At 43.3% G+C, this 23,033-nt stretch overlaps 1 protein-coding gene across 6 annotated transcripts in view; it reads left to right on the forward strand.

The window, feature by feature from the left end:
* L3MBTL3 (L3MBTL histone methyl-lysine binding protein 3) overlaps positions 1 to 23,033 on the forward strand; it is a 157,113-nt gene that overhangs the window by 42,035 nt on the left and 92,045 nt on the right. For all 6 annotated transcript variants that reach the window (XR_003999591.1, XM_030556290.1, XM_030556291.1 and 3 more), the window contains 6 exons: positions 506 to 665; positions 1,719 to 1,857; positions 4,714 to 4,801; positions 8,035 to 8,126; positions 18,952 to 19,056; positions 20,807 to 20,942. Coding sequence is in view for 5 of the 6 variants with exons in the window: in XM_030556290.1 (XP_030412150.1) it covers positions 506 to 665; positions 1,719 to 1,857; positions 4,714 to 4,801; positions 8,035 to 8,126; positions 18,952 to 19,056; positions 20,807 to 20,942 (720 nt within the window). In the remaining variant the exon portion in view is untranslated. The remainder of the gene's footprint in view (positions 1 to 505; positions 666 to 1,718; positions 1,858 to 4,713; positions 4,802 to 8,034; positions 8,127 to 18,951; positions 19,057 to 20,806; positions 20,943 to 23,033) is intronic.

A 23,033-nucleotide genomic window follows, 5' to 3' on the forward strand; every position in this document is an offset into this window, starting at 1 on the left:
TATTGCGCTGAGGTGACTGCCCGCAGAGTGCAGCAGGATGAAGGTTTGGTTTGTATCCATTTTTATTGGACTTTGATAAAGGTGTCTCTGGCCCCAAAAGGGACTGGGTCTGGCCTGAAGGCCGGCACACCCCTATGGCCAGAGTAGGCCAAAAGAAGGGGGGCGGGTGGGGTGGAACTGAGGCATAAGTTGCTGCAGCCAGTGAGGAGTGGGTGTGCTGGGGCGGCAGCTTTGCCACACCTCTCTATTCCATTGATAACAGAAGTATAAGGTTAATGGGCATTTATCTTTTGTTGAATGCTAAAACCTGTGTTACTTTTGAAAGCCAGCCCTTTGGAGTGACGAACAGTGACCCATCATAAATGGTAGCTATTGATTCTACAGCTAATGGTAGTGACATAAGTAGAACCTTCCCTTTGCTTGGCAAGGTCTGTTGTATGGTTTAAAATGTCTTACTTTTTGTACTATAGCTTTGAGAAATTACTCTTTTCCTTTCACTGTGCAGCCTTTTCAGAAAAGACTGGGATTCCCCTGAAGTTGAAGGAAGCTACAAAAGTGGATGGGCTTATTTTCTGTGAAAACTGTTACCACGATGGTACCACAGAAGGGTTTGTTCCTGAAGGAAAATTTTGCAGCCAGAAATGTGCACATCACATCAAAAACAAGTAGGTGCTATTACAAAGCATACTCTCAAGGAATTTGACATAAACGCAGGTTGCCGAGAGAGAGTACTGGGATAAAACAGTAGTGGGGTCAGGTGGGGTGAGAATGAGGCAACCCAATCTCTGAATTTTCTGACTTTTAATTCTCAGTTATTCATATCTACTTACAATTTTGTCCCAAATATCTGTAGAATATGCGAGCTCGAGTCTTGTGTAATGCAAATGTTGAAGACTTCGTTAGTTGCACAGAAAATACTATCTTTTACTGTTGAACATAAACAGTGAAGAACTCATCTCTAGTCTGCATGAGTCAGTGTCAGACTTGCACAGTGTTTCATAATCACTAGAATTAGGATGCTCAGCGATTAGATGGTTGGTGTGGTTAATTATATTTCAGTGCAAACGCTACATTACATATGACAAACTCCAACCTGTAACAGTTCCTCAGTTCTTTCCTTTGCACTAACGCAGCTCATCACATCACAAAAGAAGATTTCTGATTACATGCTCATTGTGAATTGTACATTTCACTAGGGCAATTTGATGTCTATGTTCTAAAGCATTTTTCCTCATTTTTAAGTAATTGCTTCAAAGCTGTCTGTTTGTGGTTGCTTGATTGACAATTTATGCCGTTACATATCAGCTTATTCCAATTGGATTTGTCAGTCATAATAATTACTAGTTTTTTCCTTTCTTTAAACTGCCCTGCAGTCTTAGGCATTTCAAAAGAATTGCTTCTTATGAGTTTTGATGCCAGGCGGGAAAGACAAATTGTTTTAAACATGCAGAATCTGTTCAGCGTAGGCTGACAGCTTTCCTTTTGCAATTACAGTTGTATGTCTTCTGTGTTAACTTTTTTGATAGCTGTCATTTTCAGTAGCAGCTCTAAGAATATATTTTGAATGATACCCAGGGACCTACAAACACTTGGCTTTTCTTATCATTCCCTTTCATTAGGGGAAGTTGCCTTTTCCTAATTCTTCCATTTAAGTTCATGGAAGCAAGAGTTGAATTGTTGTAGGTTCTTATGTCACCTTGTTTTTTTTCTCATGACAGAGAACCAAAAGAGGATAAAGATGGTGTGGAATGCAATGAGGAAGATGATTCTAAAGGGACTAGGAAAAGAAAAACAAAATTACCTTTGAAAGATGAGTGCAAAGAAGATGGAGAAGAAAAGAAAGAGAAGGATGAAACTGTTAGTATGCTTCATAAACCCAATCTTGCAGATAGCTTCAGCAGGAGTTTTGCCTTACATAGGGGAGCATTTAGCCTAATTTGGTTAACCAGTGTGCACTTTTATAGCATCATAGTGGGACTTGCAACATCTCAGCTGGGCACCTGTTTCTGATGTTTCAATTTTTATGTTCTTTCTAGAGTGCATTGATCCAACACAGCCAAAATTTCAGTTGAATAATAGATTCCTCAGTTATAAATTTAACTATGCATAATTAGCAACTGAGCTATCACTTTTCTGTTGTCCCTCTTTCCCCCTTTTTTAGAAAGAAACAAAACAAGGAAATTAAATGAATGGAAGGTGCTTAAGACAGTGTTGTTGTTGGAACATTAAGCATAGAAAAATAAGGAAATTAGAATATACAGTTTCTGCAACAATCATTACTTGCATTGCACATAAACTGATGCATGGAAGTTAATAGCTTGTTTGCAAGAGAATTATATTACAATTATGAGAAACATAACTGATTTTCTTGATTTTTTTTTTTAATTAAATGCAAAAACTATGCAAGAATATTGCTCTGATGTTTGTCTTTTCATTTAACAGGATTTTCTTTGACCCAATTGTGGCTAGTTTTTATTTTCGTCATTATATGAGATGGCGAAGGTGAATCTCAGACAGGTTTTTGGTTGTTTCTTAGAGTACTGGCTTATGGCTAGCAATGAACTGCACCTCCATAGAAAATTATGCAGATATTAAAGTCTAGTAGCAACTCCTGGGTGAAAAAGATTAGAAATTTAGCCAAAATCATCCATGATGTAATATATCAGGGGTGAATTTGGTTCATTGTGTCCAGGAAATGGTCCAATAATTTTAAAAAAGTTCTGCAGAAAGCCACAGTTTGTGAAATTGTATTTAGTGTAGATAAAGAAATAACCAGTATGTTAATTTACAGAGTTCGCTGACCTAGTCTCTCTATTTTGATCTCTTCAAAATAAACAGAGTTTTGTTTAAAGGCATAGCAGTTTTTCACATTTCTTTGATTGCCGTGTCACTTTTTTAATTCGCATCATGTCACCATCTTCTTGGTAGTCTCATTCTTTGACCTATTTTAGCTATGCTTTAATACTGCCTTTGGTTTTTAGATACTCGACCTGCATTGTTGTGGTGCAGTTCTTACTAGGCTCTGTTGCTGATGTTTCCAGGCATGAGTAAAATAACTCCCAAAGTTTTCTGGCCTTCAGGAGAGCACATGGGTCTTTGCTAGGGTTATGCCTGCTTGCTCTGTAATAGAAATTTGTCAGGCTCTGGTTTATAGTGACAGTTGTTACTTTATAATTATTTGCTGACATTTAGGAGAAACATTTCTTCTATGCTTGACATATCTTTTTATGATACCAACACAATTATTTATGTCTGATACTGAAGAAGTAGAATGTAAAAGGGGTGTGTGTGGGGGGGTGATTTTTGCCTTTGCCTAGAGTACCACATGTCCTGTAGCTGATTATAAACCTCCAGCTAGCTACCTCTTTACATGTGTATTTTCTTAAGTTCATTGGATGTACATGCCAGGAACTGTCATTGATCTAACCTTGTGCATTATGAAACGTTTGGAGCATTTATGGTCGTAGTAAAAATGAAAATTATATAAAATGTAATATAAAGTAGTAGAACAGCTGTCATAAGCATAGTATATCATATGGTCTACTATTTGATGCTGTCTTATTTATGTTAATATATGTTATGATTTGGAGGTAAATTTTGTTTCCCTTTTAGAGTTAAAGTTCTTCTTACTTACAACCCATTCTGCTAATGACAATCAAGAAAATCTTTATACCTTGCTATAGAAGAGGGAGAGACTTGGAGTTATGGAATAGTCAGAGGCAGAAATTGCTTGGATTATGGGAATGAAATATGGAATTGTCCCTATGACATTCTTATGGGCAAAACTTAAGAGGCAGCTTCATTGCCTTCCTACTGCAGCAATCTCTCAAATGAATCCATGAACTATGTGGGGTGTTAGCAAAACTATTGATGCACAAATAATGTGTAAAAAAGAGCTGTGTCAGTTTACATTTCATAAGGAACTAGGAAGGGAAAAAGTAGGTGGACAGATGGACAAAGCTAATATTGTTAGAGGAAGAACTTTTATTTTTTTTTATTTTATTTTATTTTATTTTATTTTATTTTATTTTTGAAGAGGTGAGAACAGTGGAAAATGCCTGTTGGCTCCAGCTCAATCAACCTCTGAAGAGTCTGTGATCTGGAATCTCCACAGCTCAGACAGTGATAACTGGTTTTAAGGACAGGTTTCAGAGTAGCAGCCGTGTTAGTCTGTATCCACAAAAAGAACAGGAGTACTTGTGGCACCTTAGAGACTAACAAATTTATTTCAGCATAAACTTTTGTGGGCTAGAGCTCACTTCTTCGGATGCATAGAATGGAACACACAGACGGAAGATATTTATACATACAGAGAACATGAAAGGTGGAAGTAGCCATATTGACCTATAAGAGGCCAATCAGTTGAGATGAGCTATGTATCCGAAGAAGTGAGCTATAGCCCACGAAAGCTTATGCTGAAATAAATTTGTTAGTCTCTAAGGTGCCACAAGTACTCCTGTTGGTTTTAAAGGGTTTGAGTTCCAGAGTTTGAAGCTTCCTTTGAATTGTCCATTGCTCCTAGAGTGTTTGCTGGGACTATTCCTTTATTTTATTTTTTTTAATTTACCATTAGAAATTTACAGCTTAAAGTTTGATATTATAGAGCAACAACAATAATGTTTTAAAAAAAACGTAAAAACCATGGCTATTTTCTTTAGCTTGAATTGGCTACAAAACTAATAAATTATTAAATTCCTAAATTTTGTAATCTAGGAGGAAGAAGCACCGAAGGGAGGGATACTGAGCGTCTCTCAGAGAGCCAGAAGAAAAAGAAAAGGTGATCTGGCCATTTTAAAGCAACGTAAGTTGAAATATGTGTGTGTTGGGCGGGGAGGAGGTTCAGAAGCGTCATTTGTTTATGTAGGCACAAGGGAGATTATGTGTTGTCTATTGAGAACTGATTTTTATAGCACTGGATTTATAGTCTCTAATTCTACCATTTAAATTCTTTATAACAGTTATGATATTTTTAGTGGATTAAGGTAACCTTGAGGAAAGTAACTAACACTCAGAGTCTGATTCTCTTTTACACTAAGGGTATGTCTACACTGCAATGTAAGCCCAGGTTTAGTGGGACTTGAGTCCGCTGACCCGTGTTAGGGCACCCTGGGCTTGAACGTCTGTGTTGTATTTTAGCCCTGTGTTTCTAACCCGTGCTTAAACCTAGGGCACTGACATCCACACTACAGTGCACAAACTTGATTCAAAGTAACCATGTCACAGAGTTCCTAGCACCTGCTCCCCTGTGAGAGAGGCCGTTCTAGCCCTAGGACTGTGGTGCACTGTGGGAAAACTTCACTGCCTGCCCTCGACATTATTAGGAAGCAGCTTGCTTTGAAAAAATCTTGATCAGTTCGCTCTCCATTGCAAACCCAGGGGCCTTTCTTATAGTGTCCTTGCAAATCAGTGATCAGAAGAGAACGGGTTAACGTTGACCTGAGCTGAGTGGATTGCAGATTGTTGGGATAGAGAGGATTAAGGAAGTTGTCCCATGGAATTGTGAGATATTTCTGTTTGAGTCCCAGGACCCGAGTCAAGCAGAGCTCTGTCTACGCTGCAAAGCAATAGGGTCCTGGTTTAACTCGAGCTCAGACCCGCCAGCACTTCAGAGTCTTGGGACCCTGGGTCCAAGCCCTGGGCTAGTACAATTGCAGCATAGATGCAAGGGAAGCTAGACTTGAGCCTGAGCTCAGATGCGGGCTTACGTTGCCATGTAGACATAACCTAAGACCTCTTTACATGACTTCGGCAATGTGAAGGTTCTTGTAGTAGACATCAATGTAATGCATTTTAAGGCTCCTTCGTGCTTCCCAAGTGGTGTAAAGGGGCCTTAGTGTAAATGAGAAGCAGACCAGTTGATTTGCTGGATAAATAGGATTGCTCTTTTCACTTTTACAGTCGTTCCAGGATGTTCATTTAGCAGAAGTAATGGTTTACTTTTGCGTCTTCTGGGAGTAATTGCATAACTACAATATGTGTAGCCTTGGCAGAATTTGATTTTTATTTTTTATAATTTTGATGGATAATTATTTTTAAGCATTTTTTTCTATTTAGTTAAATTTTCACAGTTGTGAAAAATTATGGAGGGATCGGATAATATAGTCAGACAATTATTTAATGACAATAGACAGTGAGATTCAAAAAGTTATAAAAGTATAACCATTAAAACACAAATTGTCAACATCATATGTCAAAATATGCAAAGTAAATGTCCTTAAATCAAACTAATAAGTTCTCCGACAGCATTTTTCTTATTTTGCCTATCTACAAATTTTGATTTTCAGTTGAAATATCTTTTTTTGTTGTGTGAGTATACAGATAAATTGATGTCTACTGACATTAACTGATAAAAATCTAATCCTTCCAAGCCTAAGTATGTGCATGAAATTTAGATGCATGTATGGAAATGTTTATGTATAATTGCTACAATCAATCTAAAGGATTGTATTCCACTCAAAGCAGCACAAAAAAATGTTTTTAAATTAGTGCAGTCATTTCAGTCCATTAATATGGTAGATATTTTTAGGAGAATCAGCAGTTATTGTATATCAGTGATGCATCACCAGAAACCTGCAAAAGGCCCTTCAGGGTAGTTCTTGTGATAGATTGTGAGCCCCTACTGAATGAGCCTCCATTAGCAGCAGCTGCCTGGTCATGAACAAAGAGAAAGCCTAAAGTAGCTCAGCTACCCACCAGGGAGCTGAGCCATGCAAACCAACAAAAGCACCTGGAGTGCAGAAGAGTCATCCTTGAAACAACTGTAATTTACTGATGAAGTTTAAGTGGTGTTTATGCAGACGTTTGTTCCAAAGCTGAGACTGTGATTGGTATGATAAAGGAACACTAGTTTGCTGATGGAAATGCTACTGTTCACTGGCAGAATGGTCTGTGCACATTTCTGTAGTTTATTTAATGGAAGTGTGGTTTCAGCAAAAGGACTTTTAATAAAGGTTATGATTTTAGATTCAGAAGCAAGAATTTTAATCCATGTGATTTGTTAGACAACACATTTAGAGATCCAAGTTCAAATATGGCTTAAATCACAAAATGAGCAAATGAACAAAGTGAGTTTATATTAGTCCCAAACAGTTTCTGTACTCCCAACACTTACACATAACTGGGGGTATTACTTGTTTTCTTCAGGAGGAACCCAGAACAGACGTAGACGATGCAGATCTAAATTATATAAATGTTAAAATAATTAGACTATAATTGATGATGCTACTTATTTCTGTTGTGGTAGTGCCTAGTCAGGATCAGGGCAGCATTGAGCTATGCACTGCGCAAACTGTCCCTGCCCCAGTGAGCTTACAGTCTAAAATGACGAGCTATATATGCTGCTGGGGTGAAGAAGGCAAAGGTCAGAAGTGAGGTGCCAATTATATGACACAGCTTGTGAGGCATCTGTCTCAAAGTTCCTGGGTTTTGCTATGCTGTTAGTTTATTGCTTCCCCTTAGAGTGATTGCCCACATATCTTGTCCACTGTTCGTGCACCAGCTCCTAGTACCCTCAACCCAGAGACTTTTGGTCATTGGTACCTACTTGGCAGCACTTGCACTCTGAGCATCCTCATGCCTGCAACTGAGGATATAAAGGGTAGGTCCACTCCAGCCCATTGCCCAGTTCCTTTTTAACCACACGTGGCTGTGAATCAGAGCTTGCAACGACTTCTGTGTTGCTTCACTGTTGTATTCTTGTCAGTGTAAATAGTAGTTAGTCTTGTCTGTAACTAGTAGTTAGTAAAAGCAGCAAAGAGTCCTGTGGCACCTAATAGACCAACAGACGTTTTGAAGCATGAGCTTTCGTGGGATGCACGACGTAGTAGGGACAGTAGTTAGTAATTAATAAGGCTGTTAGTAGAGTAATAGTTTTTTAATAGATTTTCTGTAGTAAGTTCTGAGAAATTAAATACATGTATGTTAGAAATTTGAAACACACCTCTTTTTTTTTGTTTGTTTTTGCTTTGTTTAAGAGGTCAGCAATTCAGTCATTTTGCCAAAATACTTATTTTAACACTGTATGTTCCTTCACAGCTTTATATTCTAAAGGAAAGAAACTATGGTGCTGGGCTTCATATTTAGAGGAAGAAAAGGCTATAGCAGCACCTACTAAGCTTTTTAAAGAGGTATGTTTTCTTCTGAAACCCAAGTTAATCATCCATTAGCATGACATTTGTAAGGAAATACGTTTGTAAGGTAGAGTAACCGGAATATAAAAAGACTTTTGTAAGTTCTCAGTTTGCTCTGAAGGAAGTCTGACAGTGATTAAAGTAACAGATTTCCATAAATAATCATGAGGTGTGTGTGGATGATAGGTCACCTTTTGCCCAGCTTTTCTCAGTGAATTAATAACTCACAAATCTGACTGTGGTATTATCCTATGAAATCTACACTGAATATGAGGTTCAGGCCTTTTCAGATCTCTCTGCTTGTTCCTGCACATTTCCAAGATATGGGCTTTCCTCTCTGTTCACACAGCTAAAGCTCTGATCCAAGTCCTCATTTTCTCATGTCTTGCCTTTTGCAGTCTCTTAATTTTGGGCTTTCTAGATGCTGCCTTGTTCTCCTTACATCCCTTCACAAGTCTGTTACAAAGATCATCTTCCTGGCTTGTTGCTCTGACTTTGCAATCCCCAGTGACTGCCCCTTTTTCACTGTATCAAACATAACATAGCTTTTAATCCTACCCTACTTATCATCTTGATGGGTGCCAAAATATCAACTTCTGCTTCTCCGTTGCAAACTATGCTGACCTTTGTCACCCATCTGTCCAGTTTCCCATCAAACAACTTAGTGCTTTCTCCTATGGCATCCGTTTTTGCATGGAAGGGAGTTCCCAATAAAAAAATCCGCAAAGCCAGTACATTGTCCTCCTTCAGATTCCTACTTAAAACTCACCTCTGGTCGTGGTGCTTGCAAAACACTTGAAAATATCTAGGCAGCTGGTGTACAGTAACCCCTCACTTAAAGTCATCTCGCTTAACGTTGTTTCGTTGTTACGTTGCTGATCAATTAGGGAACATACTCATTTAAAGTTATGCAGTGCTCCACTCTTACATTGTTTGGCTGCTTGCTTTCTCCACAGCTGGCAGCCCCCCAGCATCTCCTGCCCACCGGCAGACCCCATGGATCAGCGCCTTCCCCCTCCTCCCCTCACCTCCTGCCCACGGCAATCAGCTGGCATGTGGTGTTTTGGAGGGAGGGGGGAGGAGCGAGGAATCAGCATGGCCGCCCCCCCTCCCTTCCCTGCCTCCCGAACGCCACAAGCCAGCTGATTGCCCCAGGCAGCGGGGGAGGGAGGGAGAGCTGGCATGCCGAGTCCTCGCTCCTCCCCCCTCCCAGCTGCCTCCTAAATGTCGCAAGCCAGCTGTTTGCCCTGGGCAGGAAGTAGGGGGAGGAGTGAGGACTCGACGTACCTCCCCCCTCCCTCCCCTGCTTCCTGAACTTGGCAATCAGCTGGCTTGTGGTGTTTAGAAGGGGGGGGGGGGAGCCAAGACGCAGAGTGTGAAGTAAAAGGGGAGCGGGGGGAAGAGAGAAGAGGCAGGTCAAGAGTGGAGGCTTGGGGGAGGGGGTGAAGTGGGTGGTTTGAGGGTTGAGCCCCCCGCTCCTGGTACTTGCAGAGTAGGAGAAGCTGCCCTGTAACCTAACCCCCCCATTTACATTAATTCTTATGGGGAAATTGGATTCACTTAACATCGTTTCACTTAAAGTCACATTTTTCAGGAACATAACTACAACATTAAATGAGTTACTGTACTGTGATTGCGGCTGCTGTTTATTCTAATCATAATTCTCTGACTGTTGCCTTGTACTACCCTGTCTGTTTGTTTTTTCATCTACCTCTTGCCACTTTTCCTATACTTAAACTGTAAGCTATGTGGGATAGGAAGCGTGTGTGAAGGGTTATCCCTGCAATATTTTCTTCCTTCATTTGATTAGGGAAAGGCAGAATATCCTACTGTTCTCAGTACTTTTATCAACTTTTCTGTAGATACTTTTTCTAAGCTCTAACTTGAACAAGTTGCGGTTGCTCTGGTAAAATGAAATATTTGACTCTTATTTTATACTTCTAACTCTCCTGTATTATGACCCCACTTCATTTTTTTCTCTTTTTATTCCTTCTCACATCGCATGGGATTGGCAAAACAGTGTCTCTACTGCATGAACTTCCATATTCTTTTCATTCCCTATGCTGGCCTCCTTGTGCCAAAAAAGGTCTTGAAATGTTTGTTACAAAGGTAATGTAAATATTAGGTGATCTATGATATAATTACAATCATGCACAACATTTTAAACATTTAGCTGTTACTGTGGTGCAACAGGAGCTGACCCGTAGTTAAGGTTGTGAGAGCTTCAATTTAATAGTGGAAAGAGTGATGAATATCTTGTGATTTGGAGTTTTAGTAACACAAAAAATGGATTATAATTCTTGGCCAGCTACAGAATTTTTGATGTATTGGCCTATACAATTTGAAGTTTTGGAAAGTTTATAATAACTATGGAAAAATCGGTGTTTGATGAATTATTTGGGGAAGGGAGTCTCTCTCACCTGTCTTCCCTCTTACCCAGAATGCCTTAGATTTCTTGCAATGTCTGCCTGCAGCTAGGAGCAATCCTCCCAGCCTGAGTAGACACCCCTACTAGTGTGAGTCTATCAGGCTGGAGGTTGGACTCTGAAGCCTGGTGGGAAGGTGGGTTTCAGAGCCTGAACGTCTGCCTGAGCTGGCATGTCCTCGTTGATATTTTTAGTGAACTAGCCCGAGTCCTGCTAGTCTGTATCTCTCTGCTCAGGTTGGGAGGCTCCCAGCCCTGATATGGACTTACACTTTGGTGCCTGTCCTTTGAACATGTTGTTACCCCCTTATATGCTGATTTCTAGAATATGTTATACATCAGGATTGTTTGCTTATTTAGTATTTTGTAACTCTTCAATCATAGCGACAAATATGTGCGCTAAGATTAAACTTACCAAATTTAAATCTGATGATTAAAAAAAATGCCACTTTTACTTCCAAGAGGTACCAAAAAGCAATATATACCCCATCTACATGAAATGTGCACTTTAATGCAAAACCTGAACAGTGACCTCGGTGGTTATTAAGGCAAAATAACTTCCCAAATGCATGAAATGTATGACAGTCAGATGTCGAGCTGATATAACTAATATAAAAGCATGTGAGGTTTTGTTTCCCCAGCTTCATCAAACTTACGTTCTTCAAGTTCTTGCTCATGTGTATTCCACAGTAAGTGTGCGTGCTCGCCATGTGCACCGGTGCCGGAAGCTTTTCCCTTAGCAGGACTCATAGGGAGAGCACTGCTGTGACCCCTGGAGTGGCGCCCCTATAGCACGCTATAAGGGGAGCCACACGCTCCTTCCACCCTCAGTTCCTTCTTGCTGCCAGTGACGGTGCATCGGAACTACCTGCTCCAGCTTTGCTGCAGCTTGTCCCAGAACTCGTTTCGTTAGTGGTACCTGTGTTTTAGTTCAATAAAAGTTCCAGTTTAGTTAGTTAGTTCAGTGTTCGGGCTAGGGCATGCCCCAGGTTTAAATTGTGCGAGTCTTGCAGGTGTTCGATGCCCAGAAGTGACCTGCACACTGACTGTCTCTGCTGCCTGGGCGAATCTCACATCAGCGACCACTGTAAGATCTGCAGATCCTTTAAACCCAGGATGAAACAAGAGAGAGACTTTAGACTTTGGGCCCTTCTCATGGAGTTGGCATTGGCTCTGACCCTGGTACGCTGAACAGGATCGGCACCTGGCACTTCGTCTTCGGTGCGCGGCGATCTCCCATCACCTTCTGGTTGCTGGCACTGCTCCTTGTCAAAGAAACAGAGAAATGCTTTGTCTTCTCAGAAGCATTGAGAGAAAACAGGGCGAGGCTAGACCCATGTCAGGCAGCTCCAGTTCCCCCTCGGGCTCTAGAGCTCTGACTTTGATCAAGTGGAGCAGCCCGGTTGCTTAGACTCAAGCCTCTCCGGATGTCCGGATGCCTTCGACACCGGAGGCCCTGCAGGCGGCCAAGGACATTATGACTCTGCAGGTGCCCGGGGTACCGCCGGCCCCAGGACCCCGCTCTAGAGGCAAGCCACTGCTGGGCTCTCGACAGTCGATGCCGGCACGACACAGATCCCGGTCAGGGAACTGCTCTCGGGTCCGCTCGCTTTCCGTTTCCGGCCTCCACTTTCATCACCCACCGGGTTGTCTGGTTGGGTGCTATCGGAGTGGAGCTCCAGGTAACCGCTTCACGCCGAGTAGAGAGTATCGAAGGGGCAGGCACAGATGCTGTAGACGCTCCCATTCTTGGTGGAGCTACCGAATCTGCTCCCAACAAGGGAACCGTCGCCCGTCATGCTCCACCTCTCTCGCTTCAAGGCACAGTGCCCATGACTCCCGGTGGGTATCGTCAGCTCTGCATCACCGCAGATCCAGGCGTCGCAGTGTCTCGAGGAGCAGCAGCTCGAGGCAGTACCATTCGCGATGTTGGAGTCCCTGTCCCACCACTTATACTGCTCCCATGGTACTGATAGGTCGCTGATAACTGCGACCTCGACTCACACAGAGCCCCCTACAACCCAGCCTGGCCAACCCAACCAGCTGGTGCAACCGGTGCTACAGCAGAGTCAATGACAAGGGCCTCCATGGCAAGGCCAGGGGTGCCAGTGGCCCCCTGGCCCCCTGTGCATGGCCAGCCAGGCCCTCGGTTGATAGCAGTGGCATCGGAGGCTCCCTCAGCCTCACTATCCAGACATCCGAGCTATAGATCGGCGGGTCATGGTTCCTCGGCACCACACGAAGAGTCCAACCAAAGGGTAGATCCCATGATGCCAGCCGATGTGCAGGGCTCTGTACCAGCCTCCTCTGCCGTGCCACAGGACAAGGTTGCAGCCCCACCTCCCTCCACACCAGAAGAGGACGTAAGGGCTCATCAGGAGCTACTGAAGTGAGTAGCGTCCAGTCTCCAACTCCAAGCTGAGGAGATGGAAGGACCCTTGGACTTGCTGTTCAATGTGCTCTCATCCGCGGTACTGGCAGAGTGGCCCTCCCACTGCACGAAGGGGTGGCTAACATCTCCAATGTCCTCTGACAAACGCCGGCCTCCTTTGTGCCGAAAGATAAAGCGCAAATATTTCGTGCCCACACAAGGTCATGAACACCTCTCTACCCACCCGGCCCCCAACTCTCTAGTAGTGGAGTCCATCAATCATAGAGAAAGACAGGGTCAACCAGAACCCACACCTAAAAAATAAAGACTCTAAAAGACAACTCATTTGTCAGGAAGCTTTATTCGTCAGCCAACTTCCCGCTCCGGGTGGCCAATCACCAGGCCCTCCTTAGTCACTATGAGTTTAACTTGTAGGGGTTGCTACCAAAATTTGAGCTCTTCCTTCCCGAGTGCGAAAGGAAGGATTTTAAGGCACTGGTGGAGGTGGGCACCGCCGCCGCAAGGGCTGCTCTGCAGGCGGTAGCGATGGATGCAGCTGACACGGTGGCTCGATCCATGGCCTCGGCCATGTCTGTGCGCAGGGCATCATGATTTCTGCTGTCAGGGCTCTCCGTGGAGGCGCAGTCTGTGATGCAGGATCTTCCTTTTGATGGCAAGGACCTGTTTGCAGAACAGATGTGAGGCTCTGTGGCATGAAGGACTCATGTAAGACCCTTTAAACCCTTGGGCTCTACGTTCTGCCCAGAGAAAAACCTAAGCCACAAACCTCTGTCCTGGCACGCCAGCCGAGATACAAACCTGTCCACAAGAGGTCTAAAACCCAAAAGAGGCGACCTCAGAGGCAGTCTCGCTCTGCCCTGCAGCCTGGGTCCTCCAGGGGCAATTTGCGCAGCAGGGCAAGAGGCGGTTTTGACTGGTTGCAGGAGGGTACCCGGGCGGCCCCCCAGAGGACCCTCCTACCAATAAAGTTTGCCTTCAGCAACCGTTTGTGTGCGTTCCTTGCGGAATGGTCCTGAATAACGTCGGATCAATGGGTCATCAACACCATTTCCCAGGGTTACACACTACAGTTTGTCTCATCCGCACCCTCCCACCACCCTCCCTCGGACGGCAGGGAAGACCTGTTGCATCTACCCCTGCTACAGCAGGAAGTGGGAAGGCTGCTTAGCTTGGGAGCTGTGGAAGAGGTTCTGTGGGAGTTATGGGGGAAAAGGTTTTACTCTTGTTACTTCCTGATCCCCAAGGTAAAAGTGGGGCTCAGGCCCATCCTAGATTTGTGAGACCTCAGTCGGTTCATGGTGAAGTGCTGGTTCTGCATGGTCTCTCTGGCATGTATCATACCCTCTCTGGATCCTGGCGATTGGTATGTGGCCCTGGACTTTCAGGATGCATACTTCCATGTCCATATATTCGAGAGGCACAGATGCTTCATCCATTTCCTAGTAGGACAGGACCACTACCAGTTTACGGTCCTCCCATTTGGCCTGTCCACTGCACCCAGGGTGTTCACAAAGTGTATGGCGGTAGTAGAGGCCTACCTCAGACGCCGAGGGGTACAGATATTTCCCTACCTCGACGACTGGCTGCTCAAGGGCAGCTCGCGGCCCCAGGTACAGAACCACTTGGACCTGCTCTTGGCTACATGTGCCAACCTAGGCCTCTTAGTGGACGAGACCAAGTTGACAATGGTTCCGGTGCAGCGCGTAGAATTCATAGGCGCTCTCCTAGATGCCTCCAAGGCCACAGCCTCACTTTCTCTGGGCAGGTTCCAGACTCTAAAGGGGCTTATAGCCTCAGTCACGGAGTACCCCATCACCACGGCCAGGGTATGCCTGCAGTTCCTGGGCCACATGGCGGAATGCATGTACGTGGTCTGCCATGCCAGACTTCGGATGAGGCCCCTCCAACTCTGGCTGGCCTGAGAGTTCTCCCAGGCCCGGGACAAACTGGACAAGGTCCTATTGGTACCAGCGTGGGTGGTCGCCACGCTACAATGATGGTCCTGCCCAGCCAATATGCTCCATGGAATTCCCTTCCGGGACCCGGCCCCGTCACTAGACCTAGTGTCCGACGTGTTGGACTTGGGCTGGGGGGCCCACATAGGGAACTCACAGACCCAGTGGATGTGGTCAGCCGTGGAGCTGTCTCTTCACATAAACGTCAGGGAATTGGGGACAATACGCTTAGCCTGTGTGGCATTTGGCTCACAGCTACGCGGCTAGGTGGTCAGAGTACTCACAGACAACCCACAGCGATGTTTTACATAAACAGGCAAGGTGGGACGAGGTCCTCGGCCCTCTGCCTGGAAGCCCTCATCCTCTGGGAGTTCTGTATAGCCCACAACATCTCCCTAAAGGCTTTCTACCTGCCAGGCGTCAACAGCACACAGGCCGATTGCTTGAGCAGGGTTTTCTCCTCCCAACATAAGTGATTGCTCCACTCGGAGGTCACTCACCAGCTCTTCCGAGTGTGGGGCATTCCCCAAGTGGACCTGTTTGCGACCCGACAGAATCACCATTGCCCCAGGTTCTGTTCCGGGGGGTGTGGAGAGGAACGCGATCTCAGATGCCTTCCTTCTGTCATAGTCGGGTCAACTCCTTTACTCCCTTACCCCGTTTCCCCTCATCGGCAAAGTCCTGGGAAAGTGAAAACGGACAAGGCACATGTCCGACTGGTCCTGGCAGCATTGGTACGGGACCCTTCTGGGCTTGCTGGTGGCACCCCCGCGGCCATTGCCGCTCCACCTGGACCTACTCTCCCAGAACCAGGGCTGCCGCCTCCACCCCAACCTGGCCGCCCTCCATTTGACAGCATGGCTGCTCAATGGCTAGATGCAGAGGAGGCAAGGTGTTCTGAAGGGGTCAGGCATGTCCTCCTAGAAAGTAGGAAGCCATCCATTCGCCAAGCCTACCTAGCGAAGTGATCTCGGTTCTCCAGGTGGGCAGGCGAGCTGGGTACTTCCCCAATGGCTGCCCTGCTCCCACTTGTCCTTGAGTATCTCCTTCACCTTAGAACTCAGGGCCTGGCGCCTTCCTCCTTCAGGTTGCACCTGATGGCTATTTCAGCATTCCGTCTGCCGATCCAGGGCTGCTCGATTTTCTCCCACGCCATGACCGGGTGTTTCCTCAAGGGCCTTGACCAGTCCTTTCCTTCTGCTAAAACCCCAGTTCCTCAGTGGGACCTAAACTTGGTGTTATCCTATCTCACAGGGGCCCCGTTCAAATCCATGGCCACATGCTTATGGTCTCACCTTCCATGGAAGGTAGCCTTGCTCGTGGCTATCATGTCAGCCCGGCGGCTCTCGGAGCTCAGGACCCTGACCTGTGACCTCCGCCACCCCCATGGTCTTTCACAAGGGCAAAGTGCAGCTCCGTCCACATCCTGCTTTCCTCCGTAAGGTGATCTCCGTCTTTCACATGGGCCAGGACATCTTCCTGCCTATCCTCTGCCCCAAACCTTATGCCTCTAGCGAGGAACGCCGCCTCCATACGGTCGATCTGCGCAGGGCGCTCACATTCTATCTGGATCGGACTAAGCCGTTCCGCAGGTCCTCACAACTCTTTGTTGCTTCAGCCGAGCGCATGGGGGTCAACCGATCACCCAGAGGCTCTCCTGGTGGATTACATCGTGCATCCACACAGGCTACGACCTACTAGGGGTTCCCTCACCAACTGTCGTGAGAGCTCACTTGACATGGGCTCAGGCCTCGTCAGCTGCCTTTGTGGTCCATGTCCCTATCCAGGACATCTGTAGAGCTGCTAACTGGTCCTCAGTACACACGTTCACGTCGCACTATTTCGGTAGGGCTGTGCTTCAGTCAGGGAATCTGTGAACTTCTACTCACCTCCATCAGACATAACTTGCAGTCACCTACTGTGGAATACACATGAGCAAGCACGGGAAGAAGAAAGGACAGTTACCTGTTCCGTAACTGGCGTTCTTCGAGATGTGTTGCTCATGTCTATTCCACATCCCGCCCTTCTTCCCCTCTGTCGGAGTTGGTCTGGCAAGAAGGAACTGAGGGGGAGGGAGCGCGCGGCTCCCCTTTTAGTGCGCTACAGAGGTGCCACTCCAGGGGTTGCAGCAGTGCTCCCCCTGTGGGTACTGCTCAGGGAAAAACTTCCTGCACCGGTGCTCGTGGCGAGCATGCACACCTACTGTGGAATAGACATGAGCAACATATCTCAAAGAATGCCAGTTAACGGAACAAGTAGCTGTCCTTTGTATGTATTGCTTTTGGGTGTCTGTTAGAGATGGAAGGGAGATCCTTATGAAGCACTGAAGAGTGTTATTGAATACCGTGTTGTAGTCAGTATGAAGGTGGAACGGAATGCACTAATATTTACTCCTCTTATTTCCCTACTTTTAAGGTTTTGGGCACATGGGTGTATCATGCTGCAACCCTGTCATTAAAGCATAGCTTTTATTTGTCAGTACATACAGAATGTAATATTTTCTTTTTAATTCTTCTTTCTGAATCTTAAGAAAAGTGTATAACCTGATCATAGGTTATATCTTTTATTGGAAAAAGCCTATGTTAACTAGAGGAATGATTTGGGCATTGATTATTAGTTTCTATGACCATTTTTAATAAAGCTTTAATGGTACATCTTGAGATAAAAAACAATGTGGTTAAGATGAACTATCAAGCAATAATAAAATGTTTTTGATTGTACACTTTACTGCTTTGTGATTAATTACAGTCATGGCATATGTCTGTGCTGGCACACAAAATGTCATTTCCATCTCAAGGAGATGTACCCACACTAGATAGAGCTAGCGCATTAAAGATAGAAGTGGAGCCATGGTTGTGTGAGCAGCGGGGTGGGCTGGATGCCCTGAGTATGATCCCATCTGAGATCCTACCTATGTACTTGGGCAGCTAGCTCACCATGCTGTGGCAGCTGCTCTTCTGTTTGTAGCACACTGGCTTGATCAAAGCTACATTGGAGCTGCAAGGTGTAAATTCCAACCCACATAGGTATTTCTATGTCCTAACCCATTGTAGGAAGGAATATTGTCCAGCATGATCCTAATTTTAAAAATATTAAACCCCTTCCCCACTTTTTAACTTTTTGTTGACCACTGACTGTTTCATACAGCACTGAACACAAAAGAAATACTTTACTTGCCTGAGTAGCTTAAAATCTTAATCTTTTACAAAAGGTGATGGAGGCTTCACTCTCTTGCCTTATTTTATTAATATATTTCTGCTTTTTTTTTAATTTAAAGTATTAAGGACTGATGACTTTGACTTCTAACTTTGTCTGGAGCACAGAGAACATGATATAACAGGAAGCTGGTACCTCACTCCCTAAAACGCCCTTTCTGCCCTCTTCCCTTTATTGAAGGCTGCAGCTTAGGCTTCATCTTCATGTGATTTCATGTTCTCAGTCCTCTACTGACTGCCAGAATCCTCCTGGAAAAAGAGGCTACTCAGAGCCCAATATTTCTCTCTACTGTACACAGCAAAGGGAATATTACCATGTGGAGGCTATCTTTATATATGAAGGCTGTTCTGTATTTGCTTTGTGGCTCATCTCTGAGGGCCTGAGATGTAGAAACAAAAAGGCATTTCAGAGTATTTTATCTGATCATCCCATGAATGGTGATTGCCAAGACGATGTCACTCTACAAAATAAATAGTTAACCTTACAGTACTGTATTTTTTTAATTAGAAAGTAATTTAAAAAATTGATGGAATGCAGCGTTTTCTACAGTTCTGAGGTGGCTTTCCTGGTAGCTCCTCCTCTCAGATTTTTTCTGCATTTAAAAGTTTTTAACGATGACAGTATCAGCCAGTTTTTCCACAGCTCGCTAAGTTCTATTTTCCATTATATGATTTTAAAAGCTTGAAATTTATCCAGATATACTTGAGACTTCATTTTGAGCAGATGCCTGTATAAGGATAAGTAATAACAATTGTGTTTTTGCACTACACAAGTGTTTTAATTTTCTTTGGAAGTATTCTTTTGAAATATTGAAACTGTTTTTGTTCATTCCAGTATCAGTCCTTCCCATATGGCAAAAATGGATTCAAAGTAGGAATGAAACTGGAAGGAGTGGATCCTGAACACCAGTCAATGTACTGCATTCTCACTGTGGCTGAGGTAAGCACCAGGACTGTACCTGAATGAAGTGTGAGGCTGAGAATAGAAATGTTTTAAGAATACAGTAAATACTATACTGGAACAGTGCTCTATTTAGTGCTGTGTTTAGCAGTAATAGTCAGTGACAGATTCTTCAGAGGAAGATGTAAACTATTGTTAGGCATTTAATTGCCTAATGCTATACTATGTGGAATATTTTTTCCTAATGAATACAATTTTATTAAATTGTACCAAAAATATTAAACACAATATCCAAATATCAAGGAACAATTACACATGTTCATGGATATGAATACATAATATTTTAGTGTTATGGTGATACATAAGTATCTGTATAATTCTGTAATTTTGGAAAAATCTGCGGTATATTTAAAAGAGAAAATATAAAGAACATAAAGATGCATGAAAATTGATAACCCTTGAATTTTTATTCCAACTGCAGATGCTATGCTCATTCATTTTCGGTTTGTATAAATCTTTTGCCTTTTACCTAATCATTTTTCTATTTTATTGAACTGTAGCTTCAAGTCCGACAAACTAATTTTACACTACAGGTTTAATTCTGCCACCTTTACTTACATTAGATAGTATCTAATCCTGTGAATAGTTCCATGGATTTTAATAGCATCATTAAGAGAGACAGAATTAGGTCAGTCAGTCTGTCTGTCTAGTTAGGGAATGGGGAAACAGGAACACCTGATATTCATTGTTGTATACCGTCATTATTTTGTATCACTATGATTACATTTCCATAATTTTAGTTTAGTTCTTTTTAAAAATTTTTATTTTCTCCATTTCTGAGCCCGTCCACAGCCTTTAATCACATCTTCCTTCTGAAAATATCTATTTCTGACATGTCTGCTATTGAACATGCTGGCTTCAAAGATCAGTATAACCAAGGGCTTAAGTCCTCTTTAGTAAGCTAAACCTAAATTCTGCGGCAAAGTGCCCTGGTTCTGTCAATGTCTAATCTGGTAAACTGAAAATTCTTCCAGATTGAGTTACATTTAAGTTATAGCAGGTTTGAGTAAATTAAATATGAAAAAGAATAGTGCAATGAGTACATGAATTCCTTTTTGTTGCTTATTTTGATACTATATCTGATTTATTTTAAGCCACCCCTAAATTCTCAATATGCTTGGTTTGTCTTTTGACAAATAGACTGCCTTGTAGAAGAGATCCTGGGGAAGCTGGTTGCTTTTACAGCTGCTTATAGGATAGTAGTGGCATTTGACACCCAGAAAAGTGTGGGAGATGGTATGGACATTTAGCACGTAGGAAACTTCAGCAGTGAAGAGGAGCTGCATCTCTTTCCCTCTTAGGCACTAAGGTGACTTTTTTATTGAAGAATAGGTTCCTTTGGGATCTCCCCTTTCATATTTGCACTTCTTACATAATGACCCTCTTTATTTCCTTGTTATAATGACCTATCCTCCAAAAGAGGTTGTCTAGACATACCTCTTAGGTTTCTGTTTTCTTTTAGCAGTATGTTAAGTGCCACTCATACTCTGAATGAATAATAATATTTTATTATTATTAGCACTTATACAGGGGTTTTCATCAGAGAGGTACTCAGATCTGTTGCAGTCTTGCTTTTTGTTCTTCCCTTTATTAAACTGCATTATTTTTATATTATTGACATGAACAGAAATAAAAAGTTGAATGCACATTGAATATATTTTAGTACAGAGACGATTATGCTCAAGTGTACTTTTACTAAGTTGTACACTTTGCAAACTTTTGTTTTTAGGTTTTAGGCTACAGGATACGCCTCCATTTTGATGAATACTTGGATTGTTACGACTTCTGGGTGAATGCTGATTCTTCAGACATTCATCCAGCTGGATGGTGTGAGAAAACAGGTCATAAACTTCACCCACCAAAAGGTATTGTCTAAATTTCAATTTAAAGATTTATCTTTCACACAGTTGCTACTGCTGTTTTGTTGAAATGTCTTGATTTGTATTCCAAATCACAATACAATAAGGGCAGTCCACCTGTTCATTTCTTTCTTGCTTCCATCTTACGACTGTAGATAATTAGCTTTGTGAGCTGATAGCTGTCATTGTGAAAAGGTGGAAGAAAGGTAAATGCAAAGCATTAATGGATCCTGTGGAGCCTGATGAAAGAACAAAGAGACAGAGGGAAGGAAAGACTCTGCTTTTGTGTAAAACTATGAGAGAGACTAAAAAGCAAAATGATCAGAATAGTTATTCAAAGAGTACCGGGATGGGAGGATGAAGAGACCAAACTAGCCCCAAAATTAAAGTGAAACACACAGGCTGCAATGGAATACTAGCATCTTTATTGCCTTGTACGCTTTAAAGACCTTGAACTTGTAAGCCCTTTAATAACTTACAGTGTGTTGCCCAAAATGAGGGCTGAAGGCCAGCTATGTGTCCTTTAAATATGACCCATGGCTGGCCATTATTATTTTGTTATTTATAAATCTCCATCAGTGTGCATGGAACTGTACAAACAAATAAAGATAGTGTCCCTGTCCCGAGGAGAGAATCTGAGACAAAGACAATGAGAGGTGACAGATCTTGGTGGGGAAATAAAGGATAAGGGTATCAGGCTGCAAAATAACATGCAGTATTTTATCTGAGTGATGTGTACTGGTTGAAAATATGCCTTATTTATTTTGATTTTAAATATCTAATTATTTTAATGTGGGAGGTGGAGTCTAGCCATGTATCCTCACGAGGCAGAATGCCTTCAATCACTTTTCTGGTGCAGCAGCATTCTACACTGCCTTCAAATAATGCAACTTCTATGCTCTTCGGTTGTAATGTAGCCTTGAACAGTTAGATTGTGTAGAATTGATCATTTATTGAAACTATTTATAATATTTCCCAAAAGCCATTCCTCCCTCCCCCTATCTTCTTGGAGTCATGGATTTCATGTGCTGAATGAATAGGTTGTTCAAATACTGTTGTTGTTGTTGTTATTCTGGCAGTATTCACTAGGCTTTGTACTCAGTGGTGAGGTTTTATCAGCATGTCCGTTATAAATCCCTGGTTTTGGAGGCTTATTCATTTCTTAGTCCTAAAATACTGCTGCTGTTGCAGGATCTCATCCTCTGAGTCATTTTTTTCCTGAAAAGTCATAAAAGTCATTTGTGTGAAAAATTTGTTCAGCTATTTTTTTGTTGGTTTTTATATTGATGTACCATTAAATGGGTTTGTTTGTTTGTTTTTTAATTATTTTTGCTCTGCTCTTAAGGCCTCATGTGGTGGTTAAACCTGCTTTTAACTGGGGGAAACTGCAGCCTGTCATTAACACTCCTCTGCATAACTACATCTGTTAGAAGGGGTTCATCAATATACAGTGCAGTGTGGTTCTGCTGTCCCCAAGACATCCCAGCTCTTTGGGATAGCAGGACTGTGCTACTGCACTTCTCTCCAGGGCTAGCAAATACATTCTGGGCTCTTCCCTTGGGCTGGCTTACTTCATTCTACCCTAGGATTGCTTCTCTTCCTTGTCATATGGTTCACTGGATCTCTTCTCTTCCTGGCCAGATGAGTTCACTCCTTTCTAAATCTTCTCCTGAATAAGACTGTTAACTTATTCCCTGCCTTATCCTTAATTCTGATATGCTCTTACTTCCCTGTATGAGTTTGCTCTACTTCACAGCAGTTGCTAGGCTGAACTTAGTTTCCAGTGCTGCTGTGGAGGAGCAATGGACCCGGTGCAAGGAGTTGGAGCTATGCACAGACCTGGCCATGCAGGAGGACAGGAACAGCAGGAAAGTAAAACCATTATGTTACCTTATTGGGGAAGAAGGCAGAGAGGTGTTTGCATCACTGTGAAGCTCACCACTGCCTACAGCCTCATGGCAGTCTTAGTAACTCTGGAGACCTGTTGCCTCCCCAAAGCAGAACAAAATGAATAAAACCGGTTTTTCTGCTAGAGCTCAATGCCAAGGGGAGGGGATAGACCCTATGTTATTCACACTGGCTGCTACATGCAATTTT

This window comes from Gopherus evgoodei, chromosome 3 (assembly GCF_007399415.2).
Source record: "Gopherus evgoodei ecotype Sinaloan lineage chromosome 3, rGopEvg1_v1.p, whole genome shotgun sequence".
Taxonomy (NCBI): Eukaryota; Metazoa; Chordata; order Testudines; family Testudinidae; genus Gopherus; species Gopherus evgoodei.